At 40.2% G+C, this 24718-nt stretch overlaps 1 protein-coding gene across 2 annotated transcripts; it reads right to left on the bottom strand.

Annotated features, from left to right (window-relative positions):
* Positions 1–1135: 1135 nt before the first annotated feature.
* On the bottom strand, positions 1136–22978 carry zmp:0000000760 (uncharacterized). 2 transcript variants are annotated; one of them, XM_014180144.3, is made up of 27 exons: positions 22676–22978; positions 21166–21271; positions 19672–19795; positions 17642–18035; positions 17416–17493; positions 17092–17187; positions 16786–16839; positions 13956–14009; positions 13587–13640; positions 13442–13495; positions 13117–13170; positions 12842–12895; positions 12689–12742; positions 10113–10166; positions 9859–9903; positions 9711–9764; positions 9446–9499; positions 9301–9354; positions 8958–9029; positions 8835–8870; positions 6443–6487; positions 6275–6307; positions 5699–5845; positions 3902–4078; positions 3066–3156; positions 2053–2130; positions 1136–1754 (listed from the first exon to the last, which is right to left on the bottom strand). In XM_014180144.3, exons 2-27 carry the CDS (start codon positions 21242–21244, stop codon positions 1546–1548), a joined length of 2298 nt encoding a protein of 765 aa, XP_014035619.1. In that variant the 5' UTR covers positions 21245–21271; positions 22676–22978; the 3' UTR covers positions 1136–1545. The 2 variants fall into 2 exon arrangements, with proteins under 2 accessions (XP_014035619.1, XP_014035618.1); XM_014180143.3 differs by having other exon boundaries at positions 22715–22978.
* Positions 22979–24718: the final 1740 nt, after the last annotated feature.

Below are 24718 nucleotides of genomic sequence, written 5' to 3'. Positions count from 1 at the left end.
AACATACAATAACATGTGTGTTATTAGTTTAAGCACACTGTGTTTGTTTATTGTTGTGACTTAGATGAAGATCAGATCAGATTTTATGTAAAATGTATGCAGAAATCCAGATCATTCCAAAGGGTTCACATACTTTTTCTTGCCACTGTATTTTGATTGTATTTTGCATATGAGTGAAAGACAGATTCTGCAACAGAAGCACATCCAACACAATTGTTGATGAATTCTCAAACGTGAAAACAGACCTGTTGATGTTGTGGAAGTTATGATTAGTTTCCGTGTTTGTCTACAATCATAACCATATGTTTCCACTTAAGGTATACAAGCAAACGTCTTGTGAAACATACAGGCAGTGAAAAATCGTTCATTACAGAATGAAAATAAAACGCATCAACTCATTAATTAAACAAGATACAAGCCTCAATCTACCAGACATAGAACACTGCACGCAGCGATAGCTGTCCAGGCCTGAAAGAGAAATAAAAATAGGCACACAATGTGTACTGTTCTTTATGATTCACATTTATGCTCCAGATTTTTCCACTACAATAGGTCATTTTGTTGGTTACTTCATAACGAAACAGTGTTATGCCTTCTGGATTACACCTAAACCCTCTAGAAACAAGGCATACAAAACATTGTCGTAATAATCAAATAACATAATCATTTCACAGCTAATGTCAGCTTATGGCAACTGATGTTTCACTGTCTGACACAAACTGTTATTAAAGACAGTTGGCTTTAACAGCATGCTGCTAGCCATAGTAGTAACCATTGGCTAGTAATAGCTGCTAGCAATAACACTAACTGTTGGCTAACAGCACATTGGCCATATAGTGGCCCTAAACAATGGCGTAACTGATGACAGAGGCTGCCATAAACTGAGGTGGAATAAATGTGAATGACATGTTTTAGGTAATTATTATGCAAGTATCATGTAAGCCTTTTGAGGGAGGTTTTGAGTCTTTCGGATTTAGGTAGGTAGCATGCCTCGACAGAATTGTGATAAACACTTTGCTGAACAATTTGTTTAATTATGAATTGTACACTTGATTTTATATTCTACATAGCTCAATAATATATGGTCATAAAAAATAAACAGTGGAGCAAATGTTGTAGTAAAACAAGTTAGCAATCGTTTTTGGACTTTTATTATAAAGAACAGTGATATTTGAAGACAACTAGGATCAGTGTAAATAAAATGTGTCAAATAAACTTTCAGAATTTTTAACAAAAATAATACTGTAGCTTTTGGTGTCTTTTTCAAATGAACCATGAGAATGGAGTGTTGTTTTAAGGCCAACAGTACAAGTTTCTACAACAGATTTATTTGAGAAAGTCAAATGGGTAACTCAGTCATTCAGGGTGGAGATTGGATGCATATTTACATTGAAGCATTTATTTAGACTTTGATTTGAATAAATTTATCAACAAAAAATCTCTTCTCTCCCAATCCACATCTCCCTAATCCACCTCTCCCCCTCTCCTCCTCTCTCCCTTTCATAATACATCCATGCAGCTTGGTCAAAAGTTTCCTCTTTGCCCCTATGGGTGTCTTCTCAACCTCTGGGGTGCATTCTGAGGTGATCCGTTGGTTGTGTCGTTGTTTAGCAAAGCGCACCCAGTGGTCTGACACACGCCTGGGACTCCTCGTAGTCCTGGGTGACCTCTCAGTCCAGGCCGGCCTACATGGCCTCTCTCGCCCTCTCGTCCTGGTGTGCCATTGAAGGCTCTGCCAGGTCTTCCACGTTGGCCTGGTGGATAAAGAAGGGGAAGTGCATATTCGTTTTTAGTGGGTAAAGAATGACTGTGCCTACGAACTACTATACGGCTTTGAGAGTTTGCAATAGACTTTATATTGACTTCCAATCAACTTTTCATTGTCAAAAAAATGAAATGACGCAACATCTGCTTACCAAGAAACCGGCATCTGTTGTTATATAATGATTACAATAGAACTGGGCCCGTCAAAGCTGTTGTTGGATTTCATTTGCTATGCTGTAAACCATTATTCAGACAATAAAAAGGAAGCAGAATGAAATGTTGCGTTACCCTTTGGTCCCTGGTCTCCGATGTAGCCAGGTAGACCATGGCCCTCTGCTCCCTTATCTCCTTGATCTCCTTGATCCCCTAGGAACCAGACACAATGTTTTCACAGCAAGAAGGACAACAGGAAAACACATGATATGTACCACCCCTGACAGTGCATGCCCCTGGGACTAAGCTGGTACACGGGAACAAGCTGTTCATGTTGATTAACGACCATGTGTGTTACTGAGATCATCACTGGATAGATGTATAAAAAACGCCTTGTAAATATTCTTTGATTTCATTAGTTTGGCTGGGGGAATGTACCATAAGTGTGAAGTCATGCTAGGCCCAAAAGCAATACATTATAATTCCCCATGAGAACATACACAATGCCATACTTAGTCATGTCCAGAGCGATATATATAGACAGAGTTGGGTCAGGTTTTAGAACAGCTGCCATGTTAGCACCTTTATTCTTGAAACGTTGGTGATGTAACAATACAATAACGTCTCTGATAGTTCCCTATGAAATGACCCACAGACATTTTTATTGATTAGCATTAGGTATAAACTGAAGTGTGTTGTCATGTCAACAAATTGTGTATATATATCTGTTTTTACTGGACATCTTCATAGGTTTAGAAAACCATGAGAAATAAACAACACAGTAAGTGTCAATTATTGCTTAGCAACGGCTAAGGAGGAGAAAGTGGCGCTCTCGGAAGGTTTAGATAGAAATCGTATTGGCCCAACTCTCTCTATATATGACTCTGTTTATCTATGTTACGTCTGCTCCATTCAACTTTTGGTTGTCATGGTATTTCTTTGCATATTTGTAGGCAAAATAAGAACCAGTTATGTGTACTTTACAACAAATTTGTATTGTTGCAGGTCATAGAAACGACAAATCTAAACATACTGTCATGGTGAACAGCAATGGCTAACATATAGACATACATTTTCTGATATTGCATCAAAGGAATGCTGAGATCAATTTCATTCTGGCAGTCATTCATTTGTACAGTATTTCTCACCTGGCTGTCCTTGTTGGCCTGCGTCTCCTACCTCCCCATAGAATCCTGGTTGTCCGATCTCTCCATTCACACCGGCAATACCATCACCACCCTAGAACCACAACAACCAAAAGACTCTTAAGTGAGGTGAGCTTTGACAGAGATAAAATATTAGATATTTACATGATAAGGTTATCGCAGGCCAAAACATGGGGCTTGACAGGAGTATTTTTAGACATTTATGTCTTTATGAACTTGAAAGACTCTGTGGTTTGAAAATGTTAGTTTAGGAAACCTGAACAGAGTCTGTCTTAATGCTTAATAATTGTGGAAAAGGCTTTCCACTCCAGGGATACTGGTGAATCCCTCCAAGAACCGATCAACACAGAGCAAGTGCCTCTTCTGCGACTTCTTATTTGTCTTCACGGGAACATGGAAAGTCTGAATGTTTTCATTTCAACCTATACTGCCAAATACTTCGGCTCTCTCACTCCAAGCGCTTCCAATATGTAAGCATTTTACTTGTCCCGGGGAGACACAGAAACACAATAACGTATGGAGTGTGCACTTCAACAGTGTTCCTGAGCAAAATGACCTATAAATGAATATTCATGGGATCCTACAGACAGTGACTATGATCAGATGTTAGAGGATTTCTAACAATTAAAAATCACACAAGAAATATTCCAGGCATTGACTTTGGGTTTCACACACACACACACACACACACACACACACACACACACACACACACACACACACACACACACACACACACACACACACACACACACACACACACACACACACACACACACACCTGACAGCATAGTAACCCCCTAACATATGACACTCACTGGAGGTCCCGGAGGTCCCTTTTGTCCAGATGGACCGGGGGCACCCAAGGGGATGTCTCCGTAGAGTGGGCACACGGCGGCACACGTCCTCTTCACCGAGTTGGCAAAGGTGGACATCTGTTCCAGCACCACTCTCTTGCAGACCTCAATCACATGTTGTGCGGAGAGGGTTGGGCCCTGTGGAAACAAATCATGACTGCATCCATCACAACGACAACGTGATAAGGAATATGACAGAACAGGAAAGGCTGGGCAAGGCTGGCACAACCAGCAGCATGCAAGGCTCTGTGAGGAAATGGGTGGATGTATGTAATGATCAGTGAGAAAACACAGCCAGCAATATTTCGTTTAGGCTCATTATAGATTTACAGGCATACAAAATGCAACCCTTGCTGTGAGTCACACAAAAAAACAACACTAATGAGAAACCATTTACAAGAAATCTCAACACCGCATTGATACCACACATGGTCTAACAACATCAATCTCCCCTGACTCAAAGTAGAGGAGAGATTGACTGCATCACTACTGGTCTTTGTGAGAGGTATTGACGTGTTAGAAGTACCGAACTGTCTGTTTAATCGGTTAACACCCAGCTCAGACACTCACCAGAGGTCTTTTCACAGTCTCCAAGTCCAGAACAGAGGCTAGGAAACACACAGTACTACATAGAACCATGACTACATGGAACTCTCTTCCACCTCAGGTAACTCAAGCTAACAGTAACATTATTCAAAAAACAGATAAAACAACCTCAAAACACAATGCAGACTGTGAAGAGACACACACTCACACACACACACACACACACACACACACACACACACACACACACACACACACACACACACACACACACACACACACACACACACACACACACACACACACACTCTCTAAAACACACACACACTCTCTAAAACACACATTCTACACACACCCACACATTATTCTTAGTAATGTAATGTAGTATTGTAATGTAGTAATGGAGCAATATAAATTTGTATAATGCACAATGTTTTGTTTAATGTAATGTTTTATCTCTGTGTGGACCCCAGGAAGAGTAGCTGCTGCCTTGGCAACCGCTAATGGGGATCCTAATCAAATACTAAATTCTAAATATGCCAATCGCTACAATGACTAAGTCTGTCTGAACAGCTTGGATGAGGTTAGGGTGGGGTATCTGTGAAATGTCTTTTATCAAAGACAAAGCAGAAGATACGTAGCTGGCAGAGGAGGCTGGTGGGAGGAGCTATAGGAGGACAGGTTCATTGTAATGGCTGGAATGGAATTAATGGAACAGTATCAAACACATCAAACATATGGAAACCTCCTGTTTAACTCCATTCCCTTGATTCCATTCCAGCCATTACAATGAGCCCAATCCTCCTATAGCTCCTCCCACCAGCCTCCTCTGGTAGCTGGCATATTGTTGCGATGCAGGTTGGAAATATGGTGGCTTGTTTTGAATGGATCAGTCAGTGCTACAGTAACATGCACACTGATGGGAGCCAGTAGTATTGTTCTTTATACAACACAATTGAAAGCAGGTTCCAGTCTCTCTGACGACTAGGCGTTGATGAGTCATCCATTGCATGTGTGACTTTATGTGTTTTACTATGTGAGTCACAGCTGAGTAAAGATAATACTGACTTTGTCCTTTTTTCCATTTCAGACCCAGACAGTCTAATAAATAGGCCTACTTTGATTTCAAACGTTTATATGGCACTCGCCCAAAACAAAGTAAGTTACTTGACCTTTTCAGATCTTGCTGAATATGGCAGTCTCTGTACTTACCGGTGGCCCTGGCGGCCCCTGAAATCCGACTGGTCCTCCATCGCCACGGACCCCCTTTGTTCCGACTGGGCCTGTGCGTCCAGGCTCGCCCCCTGGCCCACGCTTCCCCCGACCACCGTGGGGACCCTGTGCACCCACGTCTCCAACCTAGATCACAGACAGAGCATCAAGGGACATGTTCTGTAATACATACACAAGCTACTGATAGGTAAGGTAGTACGCTGCCCAGTACAATAATCTCTCTCACACAGTGCTCATTTGGTAGAGCAACTAGACACAGCATTACAAGACATTGTGTGCAAGTAGCCTAGCGGTTAAGCACATTGGGTTAGTAACTGAGAGGTCACTGGTTCAAATCCCAGAGCCGACTAAGTGAATAATGTTCCCTTGAGCAAGGCACTTAACCCTACATTCTCTGGATAAGAGTGTCTGCTAATATATATAAAATGTCTCAGAAATAAGATATGGCTGTGTAGAAATCCAGATCTTGACTATAATCCATCTAATGCAATGACTGTTGTCTCCATTTTGTTTTATGTGACTATTGTACTACAAAGCAAAGAAACTATATCTTACCTCGCCTTTGGGGCCTTTTTCTCCTTTTTCTCCCTGTGGAAAGTAAGAAACCCCAGAGTGAATGCAGTTAGATAACTTGGGCTTCGTGACTACTGCTCAAAATGAAGTAGATACAATTTAATATAATGAAATGATGTATATGAAAAAACAAAGCAACAGTATAAGTACCGTTTCACCGTTGACACCTTGGATCCCTTCAATGCCTATATCTCCCTGGAAGATACAATTGAAACAAAACTTGATTAGAATGGCCTGGCATCTTTTTCACAGGCTGTCTGTCTGAACATGTAGTCCTCGTGGACTGAAACGCAACACAGCATTTCCTTTGACTCTAATTCATTTGATGTTTAGGACAGAGTTTATCTCACATCCATTCATCACCACTGCTCTTTGATGACCCGCAAATATTTGCTTTCTTCTTCTTCTCATCCAGGAGCAGGGTGTGTGTGTGTGTGTGTGTGTGTGTGTGTGTGTGTGTGTGTGTGTGTGTGTGTGTGTGTGTGTGTGTGTGTGTGTGTGTGTGTGTGTGTGTGTGTGTGTGTGTGTGTGTGTCTCCAGAGTCCTTTGCCTCTGTCCTGATGGATGGCAAATGTCAAATGAACATGTACTTCAGAAATACTGCAAAAACTACTTTGGTTTATAGGGGACCTAATGTTCCAACATGCTCTATGTTTTTAACAGCAGGCCACTCCGTGTCTTCCTTTAGACTATGTATCCATGTGTCTATGGGGTGGCAGGTAGCCTAGCAGTTAAGAGCATTGGGCCAGTAACTGAAAAGTTGCTGGTTCAAATCCCTGAGATGACTACATGAAAAATCTGTCACTTCTGTAAATGGATCTGGTTAAGAGCGTCTGCTTAAATGTATCAGTCTGCATAAAATGTATACTCTGTATCTGTCTGATGTCTAACTCTATTTAGTGTTACTGGGAAAGTGTTAGATTTTTTTATGTTTTATTAAGCATTATTGAGGTTGTGTGTATAATAAAATGAAATAACATGATTCAGACTTTCGAGTAAAAGGTTTGTACAAATAATGATTTACATCTTATAATCCATTGATACATTTCCTAATCCGTTGAGCCTTTTCAGCGCTTTTAAAGCCAGCACGAAAGGCTCTTGAAATAGGTTCTATTCTGATTTGAGAGCTGACACTGGAAGGAGAACAGAGAAGCCCATGGTTTTACTCACACACACTTTGTAGTCTGACGCCACTACGAGCCAACTAATGTTGCAGCCAACATGGAGTGATGCTATGCACTGCAGTACAGTGGGGATTGTCTCACATCAGACAAGATCAAACCTCAAAAACGAGTTGAAAGTCAGACGTTTGATCTAACTACATCAGGGGTTCTATGGAATCTGCATTGTTCTAACTCTGCATGGGAGACTGTTGTTTAACACCGTGAAAGAATGTTTCCTAATGCATAAAAAGACGCATTGATTGTATAACAAATAACGCACTTGTGATTGAAAGGATTGTAAGAAAACCATCCTGTAAACACTTATAACAGGTCCCATCCAGACCACATAGTACAAAGCAAGCTTTGAGTTTGGTATCAGCAGCCAATTAAATAGCTAGAACAGGCTGTGAACAGACTCCTGGGGGAAGTTTAGCACCAACGTTAACTTCCGGTCCAGATGGGGAGAGAATAGGATATTCTGGATGAAGAGCCAAGGCTCTGGGAAAGCCAATGTGTCACAGCTAGTGAACATGCCACGAGAGAACAGGATATCCAATCAGGTGGGGAGAACTAAGTGAATCGTACGCTTGTTTGTTTGTTCCGCCCTGGTCATGGGGGTTGACATGGGGTTGTTGACAGGTGAATGGGGGGTAGCGGGCTACAGAAGATCTCTCAGTGGTGACACATGAAACCACAAGAACTCGCAGCAGTAACCTAACCATTGTATCAGGCTGCTCAATAAAATGACCAGAAAGGACAGGTCATATATTTTGTCTGTGTACATCTCTGGATATTGATCTAGTGCAGCGATTGGCAAAAGGCGGCCCTCCAGTGATTTTTGTTCTTCAAATAGGGGGGTTGGTTTGCTCTAAAAGACTGTAAAATCACCCGGAATTTGGCTAAAATGAGTTAAATTTAGTAAATATGTTCCGAAGTAATCCCATGTATAAAAAGAAATGGCTTAGTTGTTGTCTTACTGTAGATGTGGACTCCGGACCATCCGCTCCTCCAAAAATCGTCTGTGGCTGAATCTAGTTGACTACCCCTAGGCTAGTGTTTAATTTGACCTCTTTGTGACTGTGTTTAGTGTTGGTACTGTGTTGAATACAGTAGCAAGACTCATTATCAAGTCAGTTCATTTCGAAGATGTGCTTTTATGTAAAAATCTGAAGAACGTCATCTGAACTCATTAGCACTTATATAGGTATTGGTTCCAGTTCCACCTTAGCTTTGATATCACAGACAATGTAATGTTATTGAGGTGTAGACTGATTAATTAATGTCTTGACACTTGACTTCATTAATCAAGTCCTAACACACTTCATTACTCCCTACATGTTACTCTTCTAGCAGTACAGTAGGTGAATAAAGTTGATTACCTTGGGGCCTGGCCGGCCAGCTACTCCCACATGCCCCTGTTCGAGAAATAACATGTTTTAGTGGTTTGGAGAGAATTAACTTGTATTTCAAAGAGTTTACAAAGAGTCATCCGGAACACTCACGACGGGTCCTGGGGGTCCAATAAATCCAGGTCTTCCTGGCTTTGCTGCTGATCCTTTATAACCTCTGGGGCCCTGGAGAGAGGAACAGGTCTTACATTTAGCAGAGGGACTACTTTCTTTTCTCTTAAAGGGAAACTCCACTCAAAAAAATAATATATATATTTTTTTTTCATTGGTGCACTGTTGATACATTCCCAAAATGTTTTGCATGTCAGCAGTCAAGGTTTCAAGATATTGGACTTTCAAGAAGCAAAGTGTCACCGGCCACATTATTATGACGATGCAAAATGCAATGGCTCCGTAAAGTGAGATGTGTGAAGATGTGAAAGCCAACTGTACTTACCGTTTGGCCTTGAGGCCCCATCTCCCCTGCCGGCCCCAGCATTCCTTTCTCTCCCTGTTGAGGGTAAAACCCACATACCTTTATTACCGTATATGAATCAAATTAATGAAAAATTATTGTTTGTTTCATGAGATAGTTCTGTTACCATTATTCCGAATTGTCCGTTTCTGCCCTCCGGGCCCTGGGGTCCTTGGTAAGCCTTGAGAAGGGATGGAGGATAGCACAGATCAGATACAGACAATAGATAGGGTCTACATTCATCGTGCCTCATGCGGATGTCCTAAATGTACACCATACACAAGGTCAAAGCATTAGCCGCTTTGGATAAAAGCGTCTGCTAAATGGCATTTCTTATTTATATTATTGCTAGTGTAAACAGCAACATGGATGATGAAAGACAGTGAGCCTACCTCTATTCCCATGTCCCCATCTCTCCCGGGCAAACCAGGATCTCCTATAATGCCCTGTGGAGATATGTTGTTATTGATGTTACTAAAAGTTTGCCCACACTTGTTCATCTCTGAGATTGAAATGTACATTTCAGTCAGAATAATTCACCTTTTGTCCAATGGTGCCATATCTTCCTTTTGATCCTTGGGTTCCCTGGTGTTGACAAACAAGTTGAGTAATGAGACTGTTGTTATCACTGATATATATGTGTGTGTGTGTATATATGTAATTTATGTAATGTACGTCTTTGTATACTGCATATGCTGTAAATATATATTGTTGTTGTTGGTGAATAATGTACAGTGGAGGAGGAACTGTTTGCATGTTTAGAAATGAGAGATGCGATTAGGTGCCATACGTACAGGTTTTCCCTTTTCCCCAGCAGCTCCTGACTCTCCAGGATCACCTACAACACCCTGCCAAGACAACGTAAAGACAAACCACATGTTTATTCTATTTCACTGAAATGAGACCAACTTTCCTGTCAATTTGTTCCTGCTTGTTGTGACCGGAGATGTTTTAATGTTTCACTAAGGACGTCTTCATCTACAGTGGAATTAGGAGACATTTGAAAGATAGTTCTTGCCTTGTTAGCTGACCTGCAGATGGTCCTCCCTCTAGGAAATCACAGGGTTGAAAGTGCTACCATTACTAACCCAATTTGTTGTGTTGCTATGGTTTGCATACTTAAAACTAATCCCAAACCTGGCCACAGGTACTAATGCAGTTTGTGGAAAGAGCCGAAGTGCCAAAACATATCTTTCCGCCATGGCCTCGTCTCAACATAACATTTTATTAATTTCTCTGTGTGTGTGCATGAAGGCTTGGCAGGTGGCAGAAAGTGAATTTAAAATTGGTTTATGGGTAGTAGCGGTGTTAATTTCATCAAAAACTAGTGAATAGTGACTCAAATATTCATCAAACACCTGTTTTTCAGTGACAATTGACGAGACTATAACTGACTAAATAGACCCTGAAAAACTGTTGACTAAAATGAGATAAGACAAAAATGATCTCTGTTCCTAAAATCTGACTACTAAGTGGACTGGACAAGAGTATTTCGAGAGATTGAGAGCTTTCAGTGATAAGCACTATTAATGACATTGAACAGGATCTAATGACTGTTTCACCCAGTGATGTAGTTGAGTCACTAAACCTCGAGTCCGAATCGAGTCCCAAGTCCCCTGTGCTCGAGTCTGAGTCCACCAATGAATTGAGCCAACGTTATTCCTTATTCAACATGTCAGAGAGACATATTTGTTCTACATAGCATATTTATATCTGAATGTTCCAAAATGTTAGCTATAGCTAGCTATGAGGTGACATGACTGGACAAGGTGTAGCCTGAACGAATGGTTAATGGTCTGGTCCGCAAGTACCCTAGTTTTATAACAGCCTGAAATATGCTTTATGAATGTAAAATGCGGCCGGCAAATGCTCGATATAAAGAAAGAAACGTAGTGGCATGTCTTTTGAACGGTAGCCTAAGGGCTAGAATCAAGCAATATTCTCTGAGGAAAAGAGAAAGACTTGGCTACGTTGGCTACAGAACATGTATATAAAACGTTTGTGGGAAAAGTGGGAGGTTTGAGTGAGACTACAAATTCAAAGACAGCCTACTTTTCTATACTCAAGGGAGAGAAAAACATAGACATTGTATGAGTCTGTTTGTTTTGTATGTAATATCTATGTAGCCTGAATTAATAATTTACATGGCCAGATTAATAATTTACATGGCCATTGTTACATATTCTTATGTGTGTCCTATTTCTGCTGTTGGGAAGAGAATAGGATGATGTTATGGTTAAATCTCTGTTGGTAAGACAAGGCTATGTTTGTTTGTGCACATGGAAATCAGTGATTTACGTTTACTATAGGCATATCTGCAGGAAGTAGGAGTGCTGAAAAATAAATAATAATAATAATAATAAATATATATATTGAAAAATATATACTTTCTTCACAAAAGTAGTGCCCTGGGCCTTTAATAGTCCTGTATTAGCAGACCGATATATCCGTCTGCAGCACCAGCGCTGGCAAAAACGTTTGTCCACCCCCCCAAACTACTTCCCGCGGCTATGACTATAGGTTAATAAGACAATACAAATGTGATATTTTAGTCAAAATGACTAACAGGCTGACTACATCGCTCGTGTCGCAAAATAAATGTAGAAATCTATGTTATTCAATTATTGCACCCACACTGCTCGCTTGCGCCAACGAGCGTCTGCGTTGCCAAGGGCTAAAATAGAAGTCAGTTCTATTTCTGACACAGATCGCGCTGCAAGTCCTGCCTCTCCCATCTCCTCAATGGTTTATAGAAGCAGGTGCCCACGTGCCATCTCCTCATTGGTTATACTCACGTGGGTGACTGAAAGATGAATGAAGTCAGTGGCGGTAATGCACCTCATTTATGAAAGTTGACAATCACAATATAAAGTCAAGAGAAGAAAAAGCCTGGAAGGAGGAGAGATGACTAGAAATTATTTGGTTGACCGTTTTATGTGTGGATTAATTGGCGGAGTAGAGGACCTTGTGCATTTCAGGTAAAATAACAACTCAATGTTTGTATCCCAGGACAGATTAGCTAGCAACAGCAAGCTAGCTAAAAATTATAAATTAGCTAGCAAGTGCAAGCTAGCTAGCTAAATTGCCATAAATGTTTAATGCTTTTTGACCTGTCCCCAAATTAATATAATTGGTTCAGAGTTTATTTTGATATTTTAACCTGTGTGTCCTGATCGCGTTTGGTGTGGGGGGACAAAGTACATTTATGCACGATGGCGCAGGCGCACAGCCGATTTGGGTTCCGTGTAAGACTAGAGTAAATCTAAAAAAGAGTGCCAAAATTAACACTGGGTTGTAGATACAGTATTATTATTACTTTTATTACAAGTGGGGTTTGGTGTGAACATGTGTGATGTGGCTCTTAACATACCTGCTTTCCCTGTGGCCCAGGAGGTCCTTCAACACCGGAGGCCCCTTCTTCTCCCTACAAACAATACAAGCATAAAATGTTATTGAAAATGTAATAATTCATAGGAGAGACCATGGAAAAATAAGAGTTTCTGGTGGATTAAATTATATTCACCTTCACTCCTGTATATCCTGGAATTCCTTCATATCCAAGTGGACCTGGATCACCCTTCAAGAAGACAGAGAAGTTAGTCAATGATGATAAAACCAATGACAATTGGGATTGATCACTAGTATACTGCAATATGGCTGCATTTACACAGGCAGTCTGATTCTGATATTTTTGGTAAAAGACCTGACCTGATTGGTCAAATGACCAATTTGTGGAAAAAGATCAGAATTGGGCTGCTGTCTAAATGAAGCCTGTCTCCCATCTTTAGAAAGACGTACCGTTTCTCCTTGTACTCCGGTCTCACCCAGCTCTCCAGGTGACCCCTGAGTTCCCTGGAATCATTATTAAAACATTAAAATGAGACCCTCTTAATCTTCTATTAAATAGAACAAGCACGGCACTCAGCAAAATAACACACTCATGAAAAGCAAAAAAAATGTGTTACTTTTCAACTTGACTACATATGCTCAGAGCCATATGTACTCTATATACAGTATATGTATGGTTCTGCAATGTGCACAATGCTGCGTTTGACACACCTAATGGAAGCCTATGGGATTTGAAGAGACCCTATCATCCATTACGAAGGACAACACAACCTACCTTGAAGCCCCCGGCGCCATGTAATCCCTTCAGACCTTTGGGACCTCTGTCGCCCTGAAACACAGTAGCTCGTTAGCACTAATCTGCACTGTGACACCAGAGACCAGCTAAAGAGATTATGGATATGTGTTTGAGGGTGGATTACATCAAGGCCATGAAGTCCTCTCATCCCCTTGTTCCCTCTGATTCCTGCAATGCCCTGAGGGAGACAGGTTATTGTTATCCACACACACACGATAACATACGCACTATACACACACATACTGTACACATGGATTTAGTACTGTAGATATGTGGCAGTGGTGGAGTAGGGGCCTGAGGGCACACAGTGTGTTGTGAAATCTGTGAATGTATTGTAATGTTTTTAAAATGATATAAACTGCCTTAATTTTTCTGGACCCCAGGAAGTACATCAGCAGCTAATGGAGATCCGTAATAAATACAAATGACTTGTGACAACTCAACCAGACAGACACATATCTGATACAGGTCGGGGTTAGATGTCGGGTCTTACCTTAGGACCTGGCTCTCCAACGTGGCCATAGTCACCTGTCTGTCCCATACCTCCCTGCAACAGAAGAGAAGTTTGAATTAGTTACAAAAGAGACTTGGGAGGGAGACAGTGTGAGCTGTATAGCAGGCGGAAAACCAGATTAGCCAAGATACATAAAAAATATGTAATTCTAGTCAAATGTGCTCTCGCATCATGTAGGACACACAAGCTCAGCGCAGGGACTTTCCTATTTTTCAGTTTCACACAGTGTTCATGTAAAAGCAGAATACTGAACTTAATTAGATGTGAAATAATCAATTATGTCATGGCTGAACTAGAGCAACGTCTCCCAGCTGTCCATTGTGACTGTTATGCAGTAGTCTTGGCCGGCGGAATGTGTCTCTGACTGATGCTATAAACACATTAGACACTGGATCAACACATTGGAGTTTCCCAATCTGTCAAGTGTGTGGGCATCACAGTAAGGTATATGCATTTCATTGTGGCCTTCAAATGGAACATACAATTTATATCCAAGCGCTTGAAGCTATGATAATAACCGTAACATTTCCTTGAAGGAGGAAATCTGAACATGGGCTATTAGGGGATCCAAGTAATACATGATGATCATAATGATGTGTCAAATGTTTACTTTAGACCGAAGGTCTTATTAGTGAGCGACAGGCTGAGCCACTGAAACACGGAGTTAGTGTTAACACAATGTAGGCCACAATTTATGACCCGAGGAAAGATATGTCTTAGTTAAGGGAAAATTGAAACATTTATTCTGTTAGTGTTTCCACACAAATTTCCACATCCTCACTCATATAAGACAACGTGTTGGCCTATGAATTGGGGATATTCCACTTAGTCAACCAACACCATTGAACAAGACCAACAGTCCTCTGTGCCATGGCACTAGTTCATTTAACCATTTCACCTCAGACCACCCTATGTCAGCTGCTAAGAGCCTAACCTTGGAGATGATAGACGCTTTATCCAGAAGCATGACCGTGAACTTTACAACTTTACCGTTTTTTTTAAAAGCGATTAGTGTGTAGCAGGGGACTAATGGAAGGACCACCCACCGCGACGGACAGTACATATATATCTGAGCCAGGAAATGCCCTCCTCAGGCGCCAGCGGGGGTGGCAGTAAACATGGTCGTTCTCTGTGACTTACGTACTGGCAGGAGGTGAGGGCTCCACTGAGTCTGAGAAGACAGATTTTGGCCCCCAACTGAGCTCCATAAACAGCTTGTGCCCCTCATCCGCCTGTCTGTGAGTGAGTACCCAGCATGGCCATTTGTGTGTGTCTGTGTGTCTGTGTGTGTGGGCGTGTGTGTGTGTGTGTGTATGAGAGCGCATGCGTGTGTGTGTGTGCGCTTTGCATAGTATATGGGCAATTTTTACCCAGAGTCTCTCCAGCCAAAAGGGCATGTTATATGCCAAGCCAACAACTCATTTCTCATGTACAAGACAAGTCGTCTGTCTTTGAAGACCCAATAGAAGCCCTGCACACTATTAGTCACATGTTCTCTGTTCTCTGAGTTGTGGCTCCAGCATACCACCAAGAGCTGGAGCTGCTACATCAAAGAGGTAAATTAGTCTTACAGATGTAGGATCTTTATTTGATCACCCTGTTGCATGACAACCTTCCTGCAATGCAGGACATTTTTACCATGTAGTGTATTGGTTTAAAAAGGCTTCTGAAGTTTGTAATTTCCACTTTGACATTTCAGACTTGATTTTCCCTTCTGATGAAATGTATAAACCTCTACAAAAATGTCCATTAATTATAATGATCATAATAATTGACATTTCCTGTTGCTGCAGGATTATTTTCCTGCTGTAGCAAACTGGTTCAAATTAAGATCCTACACCTGTAACTCATGCTCAAATGGAACTAATCATGTCTACTGCCTGAAGCCTATAAGCAGGGAGGGTTATGTTCACATGGTCAAACATGTAATTGAATCCTGATGCAGTGAGTATGCCATATCCTTTAATTAAACTGCATAGTAAACATGTTGTCCTCTGCTCTGCTCTGGATGGTTCTCTATTGTATTTTAAGAGGTGTTCTGTTCTCAACTCTCTCCACTTTTCTGACAATGACAAAGCATTATTCCTTTAGAGCGCTGAGTGCTATGTAAATGAAGGGCAGTAGAATGACGCTAATGACTATGATGACTGTGATGATGAAATGATGACTGTGATGATGAAATGATGACTGTGATGATGAAATAATGACTATGATCCCTATGAAGATGAAATGATGACGAAACAATGATTCACATGTATGAGAACATAACAAGCCACTGTAATAAGTAATACAACATTCATTATTAGAATATTACTCAACTGACTGCTTTCACTGGCTGAGGATCTGTCAAATTCAGATTAATTCTATTAAGTATGAATCTCCTAATGTTTAAGTGAAACCAGACAGTCTATGATGCTTTGCCATATTGATCTAAAAGTCATATTATCACTTCCACTTCACGTCCATTATCGTGCGGTGTTCCCTGTTTCTGCTTCTGTTCCCATCGTGCTGTCTCTCAGTTATGTTTCCATTGTATTTTCCACAACTTCACTGCTGTCCCGCAAGCAGGGGTTTTCCTATTTCATTCACACGCAGTTCAATTTAACTCTTTACACTGTACCAACCTCTGTAGTCAATCTGGGATCTATAGCCCAACATCTAAATGTCTGTCACTGTAAAAGCCACAACATCAACAGAGCACATACATTCTGAATGACAATTAGCACTCATTATTGTTCTAAGTTGTTGACCCTCACTAAACAAAGTTCAACTTAACACTGTAGTGAGAGTTGTGCTGTAATGCCCTTACCCAGTTGCCTAGTCTTCCTGGCTCTCCTGTGTTGCCTGGGAGACCTCTGTGACCCTGCAGAAGGAGACAGTTGGAGTAGTTAGCATTAGCCTGGACTGCAACCCAGCCATGCCAAGTTGGCTCTCCAGCCTGGTCCAATACTGTATGTGCTGTAACCAACTCTTTTATCTATCATTGCCAATGAACGAACACAGAGGAGTTGGCTAACAGCAGACCGAACAGACTAGACCACCAGGCTAATGGCTCTCAGCTCATTATTCAAAGCAGTGGTGCTGTTATGGGAACTGTAATGGGCCTAGTAGTCACCTTCGGTCCTGGGGGTCCCTGGTTGCCAGGCTGTCCGTGCATACACTTACAGGTGGCCCTTCCTGCTGTCAGGCCAATCTCAGCATGCCCTCCACACTAAACAGAATAGAATAGTAGAGAACTTGATTAGTCAGTCCATCTGCAGAGACAGAAATTGTTATTCTGCCCTGTTCCCCACTCCCTAGAGACAACACACATTTGGGAGGAGAACGTAGTCACTGCTATGGGAGACAATGAGAAAAGAGGCTGGATTTAAAGACACACTGTACTGTACATATCTGTCACTGACGAACATGAACCTGCTGGCAGTCACACCCAACTCACCACACTGGAGAGCTCACAGCAGCCCTCTGAGTAGGCCTTCTCTGGATCACAGGACACATCCATCTGCTGGAGGTCTACCTACAGTACCAGGACACAAGATCATTGTGGTCAGTGGGCTTTCATATGAACGCTGAATTGACAATGGAGCATTGATCAATTCATAGACACAACTGCAAAATACTGTAGGAAACCCAGCATGATTTGGTTTGAACAGCACAGAACTTACTGAGGCGGAGCGATCTCCCACAGCCCTCTTCACGATAGAGGTGTAACCCTGGCGGATGACGGGTCTAGGATCATCGATGGGCTCCACGCTCACCTCCTCGCAGTCCACCAGCAACTTGACCTTATCGGCCTTGACCTGCAGCGCCAGCTTGTGCCACTCTCCATCAAACAGCTTGTCCACCCGGTGGAAGGTGCGTAGCATCTGGGTGCCATGGGGGCTGGTGTAGTAGAAGTCCAGAGAGCGTGTGTCACCCTGAAAACGGAGGCCCACCTGTTCACGTCCATCGGGGTCGCTGACCTGCCACAAGTTCCAGGACCTCTTGGCGGCGTCCTTCGTCACCTTAAACGTGGCAATGACGGAGTAGTCGGAGGGCAGGCCGTCGGGGTACACATCGCTGTGGCACGACAATCATGGGGTATTAGGAGACACTTAATATAGTTGAAAACATTACATCATATTTTCATGCAGAACAAGCACTGGCATTTGTAGTGTAATTGTATTTTGAATAAAATGATGAAATACTTTAAAAGTATAGAAATACCTTAAAAGATTTACATGCACTATTGTAAAGTGGTTGTTCCACTGGATATCATAAGGTGAATCCGCCAATTTGTAAGTCGCTCTGGATAAGAGCGTCTGCTAAATGACTTAAATGTAAATGTAAATGAAACAACAGAATCAGTGTTTCACAAGCTTAACGTTGGATACCTTATCCCACTGCTTTTAAACTTCTGCTCGTGGTTTCAAAGCCCTAGTTGGAAAATGAAGCTCATTCAACCTACCATCAATGTTTTCAATCACAACAGGCCTGTTGCACAACCTAATTTTATATACCCTCTTCTCTCCCTCTCTGGTTTCCTGTCAGGGCAAATCATTCCTGTTGCCTTTTTGATGCTGTACTTTGTATTTGATGTACAGTAACGCACTTCTGCTACTCAATATAAACATTTGTTAGTTGTCAGGCATGGAAGGTTGATTGAGGACAGCTTTGCTGGCCACAAAACAGAGAAGGAAAATACAGATGAACTACTGATGTTCAGTGCCTCCCAGCAACCAGGAGACAGACAGCGTAAATAAGAAAACAAATAGCTGAGTGTGTAGCATATCTATGCCAAGAAAGTGTCAATCAGGGTTTGAGGATAGTTGTGGAAAATCCTTGCCTTTTCCAATTGAACGATGATGTCTTTATTTTCAAAGGAAACCCAGGATGATAGGCTGATACACTAATATGACTCATAATGCGTTTTGACTAACAGCACGTCATTATGCTAATCGACAAAGAATCAACTGCTATATTCATCCATTGTGATGACAATGAAATTCCAGTGGTGTTCCACCAGCTGTCCACTGGTGACTATCAAGTGATGAAGCAAAGGCAAATGTTTTGGTTTTTCGTGCCGAAGAGGAAATCAAATTTGTTGTTTGAAGGTGGGCATAATTACACTGATTGGAAAAATGGCGGAAACCCCACTGGCAAAGGGGCCGAGAAGAAATGATACACATCGCTATTAGACCTCTCATTTGGGTGCATGGTCTTAGCTCACTTTGGCTAGCTCACATCCGAGGAAAGTAGGAAACCATAAGATAAACATCATTATTCACCATCAGTGAGGAGGAATGACAAAGTCTGGACTTTTTTTATCACATATTGATGGAGGAAGAGCACCCGGATCTCCTTAAGCAGGGTTCAACATACTGGAAGTCGCAGATAGAAACACCATGAATAGAGCTAATATGATGACTTAATCTACATGTTAGTGACGCATGTCTTATTCTATAACAACAAGTTCCACAATGTTGTGCCCTAGTAGATGTACCCCTGGTCTATTGAAGGCCTGTGTGTTCAGTTTGAATATCAGGAAAATTCTGCTCCGGACCACTTTGGAGATAAGTGTTTTCCTGTGTTATCATGTTTTACTGTTATCCTCTGAGATTGAATGCACATCTTAATATACGTTTTATTTTTAATCCTCATCAAATTCCAGTCTATTCAAATCCATTTGGCTTCACTGTGTGCGTGCAGACAGTACCTCATGGTTTTGCGCAGGTGGATGGCGGGGTTCACACGGTAGGCCGCTGAATCAGGTTCAGATCCAACCACTTTCCTCACCCCTCTGGACTTAGATACACGGAACTCCTCCAGCATGTCATAACCTCAGAGTAAAAACATGCAGCTCAGTTTTTCACCAATGTGATGTTCAAAGGGTTGAGGATTAAAGTAAGACAATGAATGATGAGGATCTGGATGAAACACATCATTTAAAAAGTCACACATTAGGTTACACAGTGCAGTGGGGGAGGGCATGTGGTATTCATGTTCCTGGTATTCATGTTCCTGGTATTCATGTTCCTGGTATTCATGTTACTGGTATTCATGTTACTGGTATTCATGTTACTGGTATTCATGTTACTGGTATTCATGTTACTGGTATTCATGTTACTGGTATTCATGTTCCTGGTATTCATGTTACTGGTATTCATGTTACTGGTATTCATGTTACTGGTATTCATGTTACTGGTATTCATGTTACTGGTATTCATGTTACTGGTATTCATGTTCCTGGTATTCATGTTACTGGTATTCATGTTCCTGGTATTCATGTTCCTGGTATTCATGTTACTGGTATTCATGTTACTGGTATTCATGTTATTGGTATTCATGTTACTGGTATTCATGTCTGGACGCTCCGGTATTCATGTTATTGGTATTCATGTTACTGGTATTCATGTTACTGGTATTCATGTTACTGGTATTCATGTTATTGGTATTCATGTTACTGGTATTCATGTTACTGGTATTCATGTTCCTGGTATTCATGTTCCTGGTATTCATGTTCCTGGTATTCATGTTACTGGTATTCATGTTATTGGTATTCATGTTACTGGTATTCATGTTCCTGGTATTCAACAGCAGCAAACTTTGTCAATCTAAAGTTTTGTGAAATAGTTATTTGTTCAATCAGTGTTGATTTGCAGTAACTGTCACATAGAACAGTGTGATTGATTACTCACTACAAAAGGACATTACACTTGGCACAACATTAATTTCATTGACTATCATGACACTCACTCCCACAGTTTAAGAGTGTCATCCTAGAATTCCTATTAAATTATTCGAATTCCTACTTCTATGGGTGTCATTTCATTCAGAAAAAGGGAAGCCTGGATGTTTTTGTGACTTTACAATGACGTCAGTTAGGGTTGGTAGTGATACGTTCTATTAAGCCTAAATCACAGACTGACTGCAGGAAATACTCAAGAGGGGAAGGATGTGTGTTCTTCTGAGAGTGCAATGGTTTTATGTGCCAGTGCTGCTGCCTGCTGGTTATGCAAGAGATAGAAGATCAATTTATATTGCATTGCATAGACCACTGTTCATAAGTTCCCGCACCTACCAACTTTGCCAACATTAGACAGAAAGAAAACATAGACACAGTCTTGAGAAAAGCTGTAAATCAATCAACCACTATTACTAGATGCTCAATTAACAGGAAAGAAAATGTCTTATGGTAGGGCCTACTTACTTGGTAATTCCTGGCATTTGGTCAATCCAACGAGAGCTAGAAGCACTGGGAAAACCAGCATCTCTTTGAAGGCTGGCATTTTTAAAATGTCAGGGATTCTATGTGCCTACAAAAGTACAACAAGAGAAACTATAATATAATTGAAATGTTAGCCATTTTTCCCAATTAACTTATAGTGAGGAACAGTGCACTGACTGATTTACTATATGTAGACTTAGGCCTATTCAAATCAAATAAATAAATAAATAAAAACTCAACAATAAACGTCAATAATAGAAAATAACAGCAATATTGTGATTCTAGGATACATTTTGACTACATATAACCACAATAATACCCATCATGTCAATCACATATTTTACAGGTTTATGCAGGACTATAAATCACCCTTAAATAGGCTATAAAAAATGATGTACTGTAAAAAATGATGTACTTTTCCATTTGGAATTATATTATGTCATATAATAATATGAAATCAAGTCCACTCAGGCAATAGGGTCGAAAAGTGCCTATACTAACTTGGTCACAGTTCAGTATGGAAGGAGTCACATAATTATTTATGAACCGTTAAAAACAAAACCTATATCAACTTCACGATTATCCAAACAAATAAAATCATACCATATTACATAATATCATGTACACATAAGTGGTGTAAAGTACTTAAGTAAAAATACTTTAAAGTACTACTTAACTAGTTTTTGTGGTATCTGTACTTTACGATTAAAATTTTTGACAACTTTACATTTTACTTCACTACATTCCTAAAGAAAATGATGTACTATTTACTCCATACATTTTCCTTTACACCCAAAGTACTCGTTACATTTTGAATGCTTAGCAAGACAGGAAAATGGTCCAATTCATGCACTGCCTCTGATCTGGCGGACTCAGTAAACACAAATGCTTAATATGTAAACTATATTTGAGTGTTTTAGTTTGCCCCTGGCTATCCATAAATAAAATAAAAACAAGACAATTGTGCCGTTTGATTTGCTTAATACAAGAAATTTGAAATAATTTATACTTTTACTTTTGATACTTCAGTATATTTACTCAAGTAGTATTTTACCATGTGACTTTTACTTTTACCTGAGTCATTTTCTATTAAGGTATCTTTACTTTTACTCAAGTATGAATTGGGTACTTTTTCCACCACTGGAAAATATCTTGACCATTGCACAGAACTGAGTGAGATATTTCATTTAGTTAAATGTAGGCTAAGTTCATTTTGGGTGTTCGACATTTTGATCCCATAAAACAATACTAATTATAAGAATCAAAACCCGTACATTAGAATTTACTGTACTGAATTGATGGGGTTATTCTCTTAGTCTACTCTGAAATTAGATAAATGACACTTTTAACGTCAGTAATATTTGTCCACAATAAATCAATGGCTTATTGATGGAGCTAAGGTTATCCTTGAGGTTATCCTAGGAAATAGTTCCGACCACAAACAAAATCCACCATCATATTTAAATTAAAGTATTATAAAATACAAATATACCTGTAGATGAATGTAGACAGTATTGTAAAAATCACTCACATATTCTTGAAAAAGAGGCCCCCGATGTGGACTGCAGACTGTTCCTTTACAGTTCCCGCAGTGAGGATGTAACCAATTTTAAAGTGGCATCCCTAGGCCAAACCTTGCCTTAAACAGGAGGATCATTCAATCCGACAGTGGTGGGTCTCAGGAAGACCTGACCCTTGTGCTCCACTCTACCTTCGGTCCCCAGGGGATCTGAAATCTCCCATAGGACCGTCGCGTCTGCTGAAACACACTTCAACGCAAGGGGATTGCTCAGGACAACCGTTAAATCCACCTTTCCTTTTTATACATGCCAGGTGCTCAAGCAAACCCTTGATTATACTATTTTTACGCATTATTATTGGTATGGGACATAATAGACTGAATTTAATTGGCGAGGAGCATGTAGCCTATCCTTTCCTACACATATCATGTCCTCTGAAGCCAGCCTAATAATTATTTAACAATGAATAGGCTAATTCTTGTTTGCATGTTAACTTGTCACAGTTCACATATTATTTTCATTATTGTAGGCCGCTTTTGTAATAATTATTTTGTCAAATAAAATGTGAAATTAAACTGTTTTTGGTTAGATGACCACCTTCCCAGGACAGTCAGCCTTTGTCCCGATTCCCACTGGTAGAAACATGTAGTATGTTGAGGCCAAGCGCGAGGAGCGCTCTGCAAACATTCCTCACGCAGAGAATGGTGATGCTGGGAATACCATTAACCCAAACCGCATATATGTGGGGTGTATTGGGCCATTGGGGCCTAACATAAATTAGCGTTGGATTGGTACAATACACCCTCCTTATGGACCTTCGCTGATCAGAATTATATTCAGTTGTATCACATTTTTTTTGTGGTACACACCTTGGCATTAAAGTCACAGTCTGTAGATTTTCTACAAATGAAATACAACCCATTTATTTGCTTCTTTGTTTACATTTCTCTTGACCCACAGATGATATGGGTGGCCTGTATAGGCCAATTATTGAGCCAAGCTAAAGTTGTCTCTAATTTGACATATATGGGATTAGCACCATTATCACAGCTCTTATACAGCCCTTAAATTTGAAAGAGACAAAAGTTGATATGATCTGAGCGATTTCGAAGGGGATTGAATGATCTGTAAGAAACGGATATACGGACCATGTTGAAATGTAACAGTTCAAGTTTCCACATTTTCCAAAATTCAAGGATTCTTGGGTGAAACTATATCTATCGACTGATGAAATGTAGTTGGCCTATTTATAGAGCACTCTAGCTCAAGTGGCCTATATAAAGTAGTCTATATAAAGTAGTCTATATAAAGTAGTCTATATAAAGTAGTCTATATAAAGTGGTCTTTATAAAGTAGTCTCCATAAAGTAGTCTATATAAAGTAATCTATATAAAGTAGTCTATATAAAGTAGTCAATATAAAGTAGTCTATATAAAGTAGTCTACATAAAGTCATCTATACAAAGTAACCTATATAAAGTAGTCTATATAAAGTAGTCTATATAAAGTAGTCTACATAAAGTAATCTATACAAAGTAACCTATATAAAGTAGCCTACATAAAGTACTCTATATAAAGTTGCCTATGTAAAGTAGCCACCATAAAGTAGTCTATATAAAGGAGTCTATATAAAGTAGTCTATATAAAGTAGTCTATATAAAGTGGTCTTTATAAAGTAGTCTCCATAAAGTAGTCTATATAAAGTAATCTATATAAAGTAGTCTATATAAAGTAGTCTATATAAAGTATTCTATATAAAGTAGTCTATATAAAGTAGTCTATATAAAGTAGTCTATATAATGTAGTCTATATAAAGTATTCTATATAAAGTAGTCTATCTAAAGTAGTCTATATACAATAGCCTATAAAAAGTAGTCTATATAAAGGATCCTATATAAAGTAGTCTATATAAAGTAGTCTACATAAAGGATCCTATATAAAGTAGTCTATATAAAGTCTCCTATATAAAGTAGTCTATATAAAGGATCCTATATAAAGTAGTCTATATAAAGTAGC

This window comes from Salmo salar, chromosome 28 (assembly GCF_965601325.2).
Source record: "Salmo salar chromosome 28, fSalSal1, whole genome shotgun sequence".
Taxonomy (NCBI): Eukaryota; Metazoa; Chordata; class Actinopteri; order Salmoniformes; family Salmonidae; genus Salmo; species Salmo salar.
This window is presented reverse-complemented; position numbering and strand designations above follow the sequence as displayed.

Excerpts from the sequence above, each read along its gene's own strand:
- zmp:0000000760 (XM_014180144.3), bottom strand. The coding sequence starts at position 21,244 with ATGCCAGCCTTCAAAGAGATGCTGGTTTTCCCAGTGCTTCTAGCTCTC. Across the intron at positions 9,355-9,445 it reads ACGGACAATTCGGAATAATG|GGAGAGAAAGGAATGCTGGG; the intron begins GTAACAGAACTA and ends TACCCTCAACAG. Across the intron at positions 1,755-2,052 it reads CGGAGACCAGGGACCAAAGG|GCCAACGTGGAAGACCTGGC; the intron begins GTAACGCAACAT and ends TTTATCCACCAG.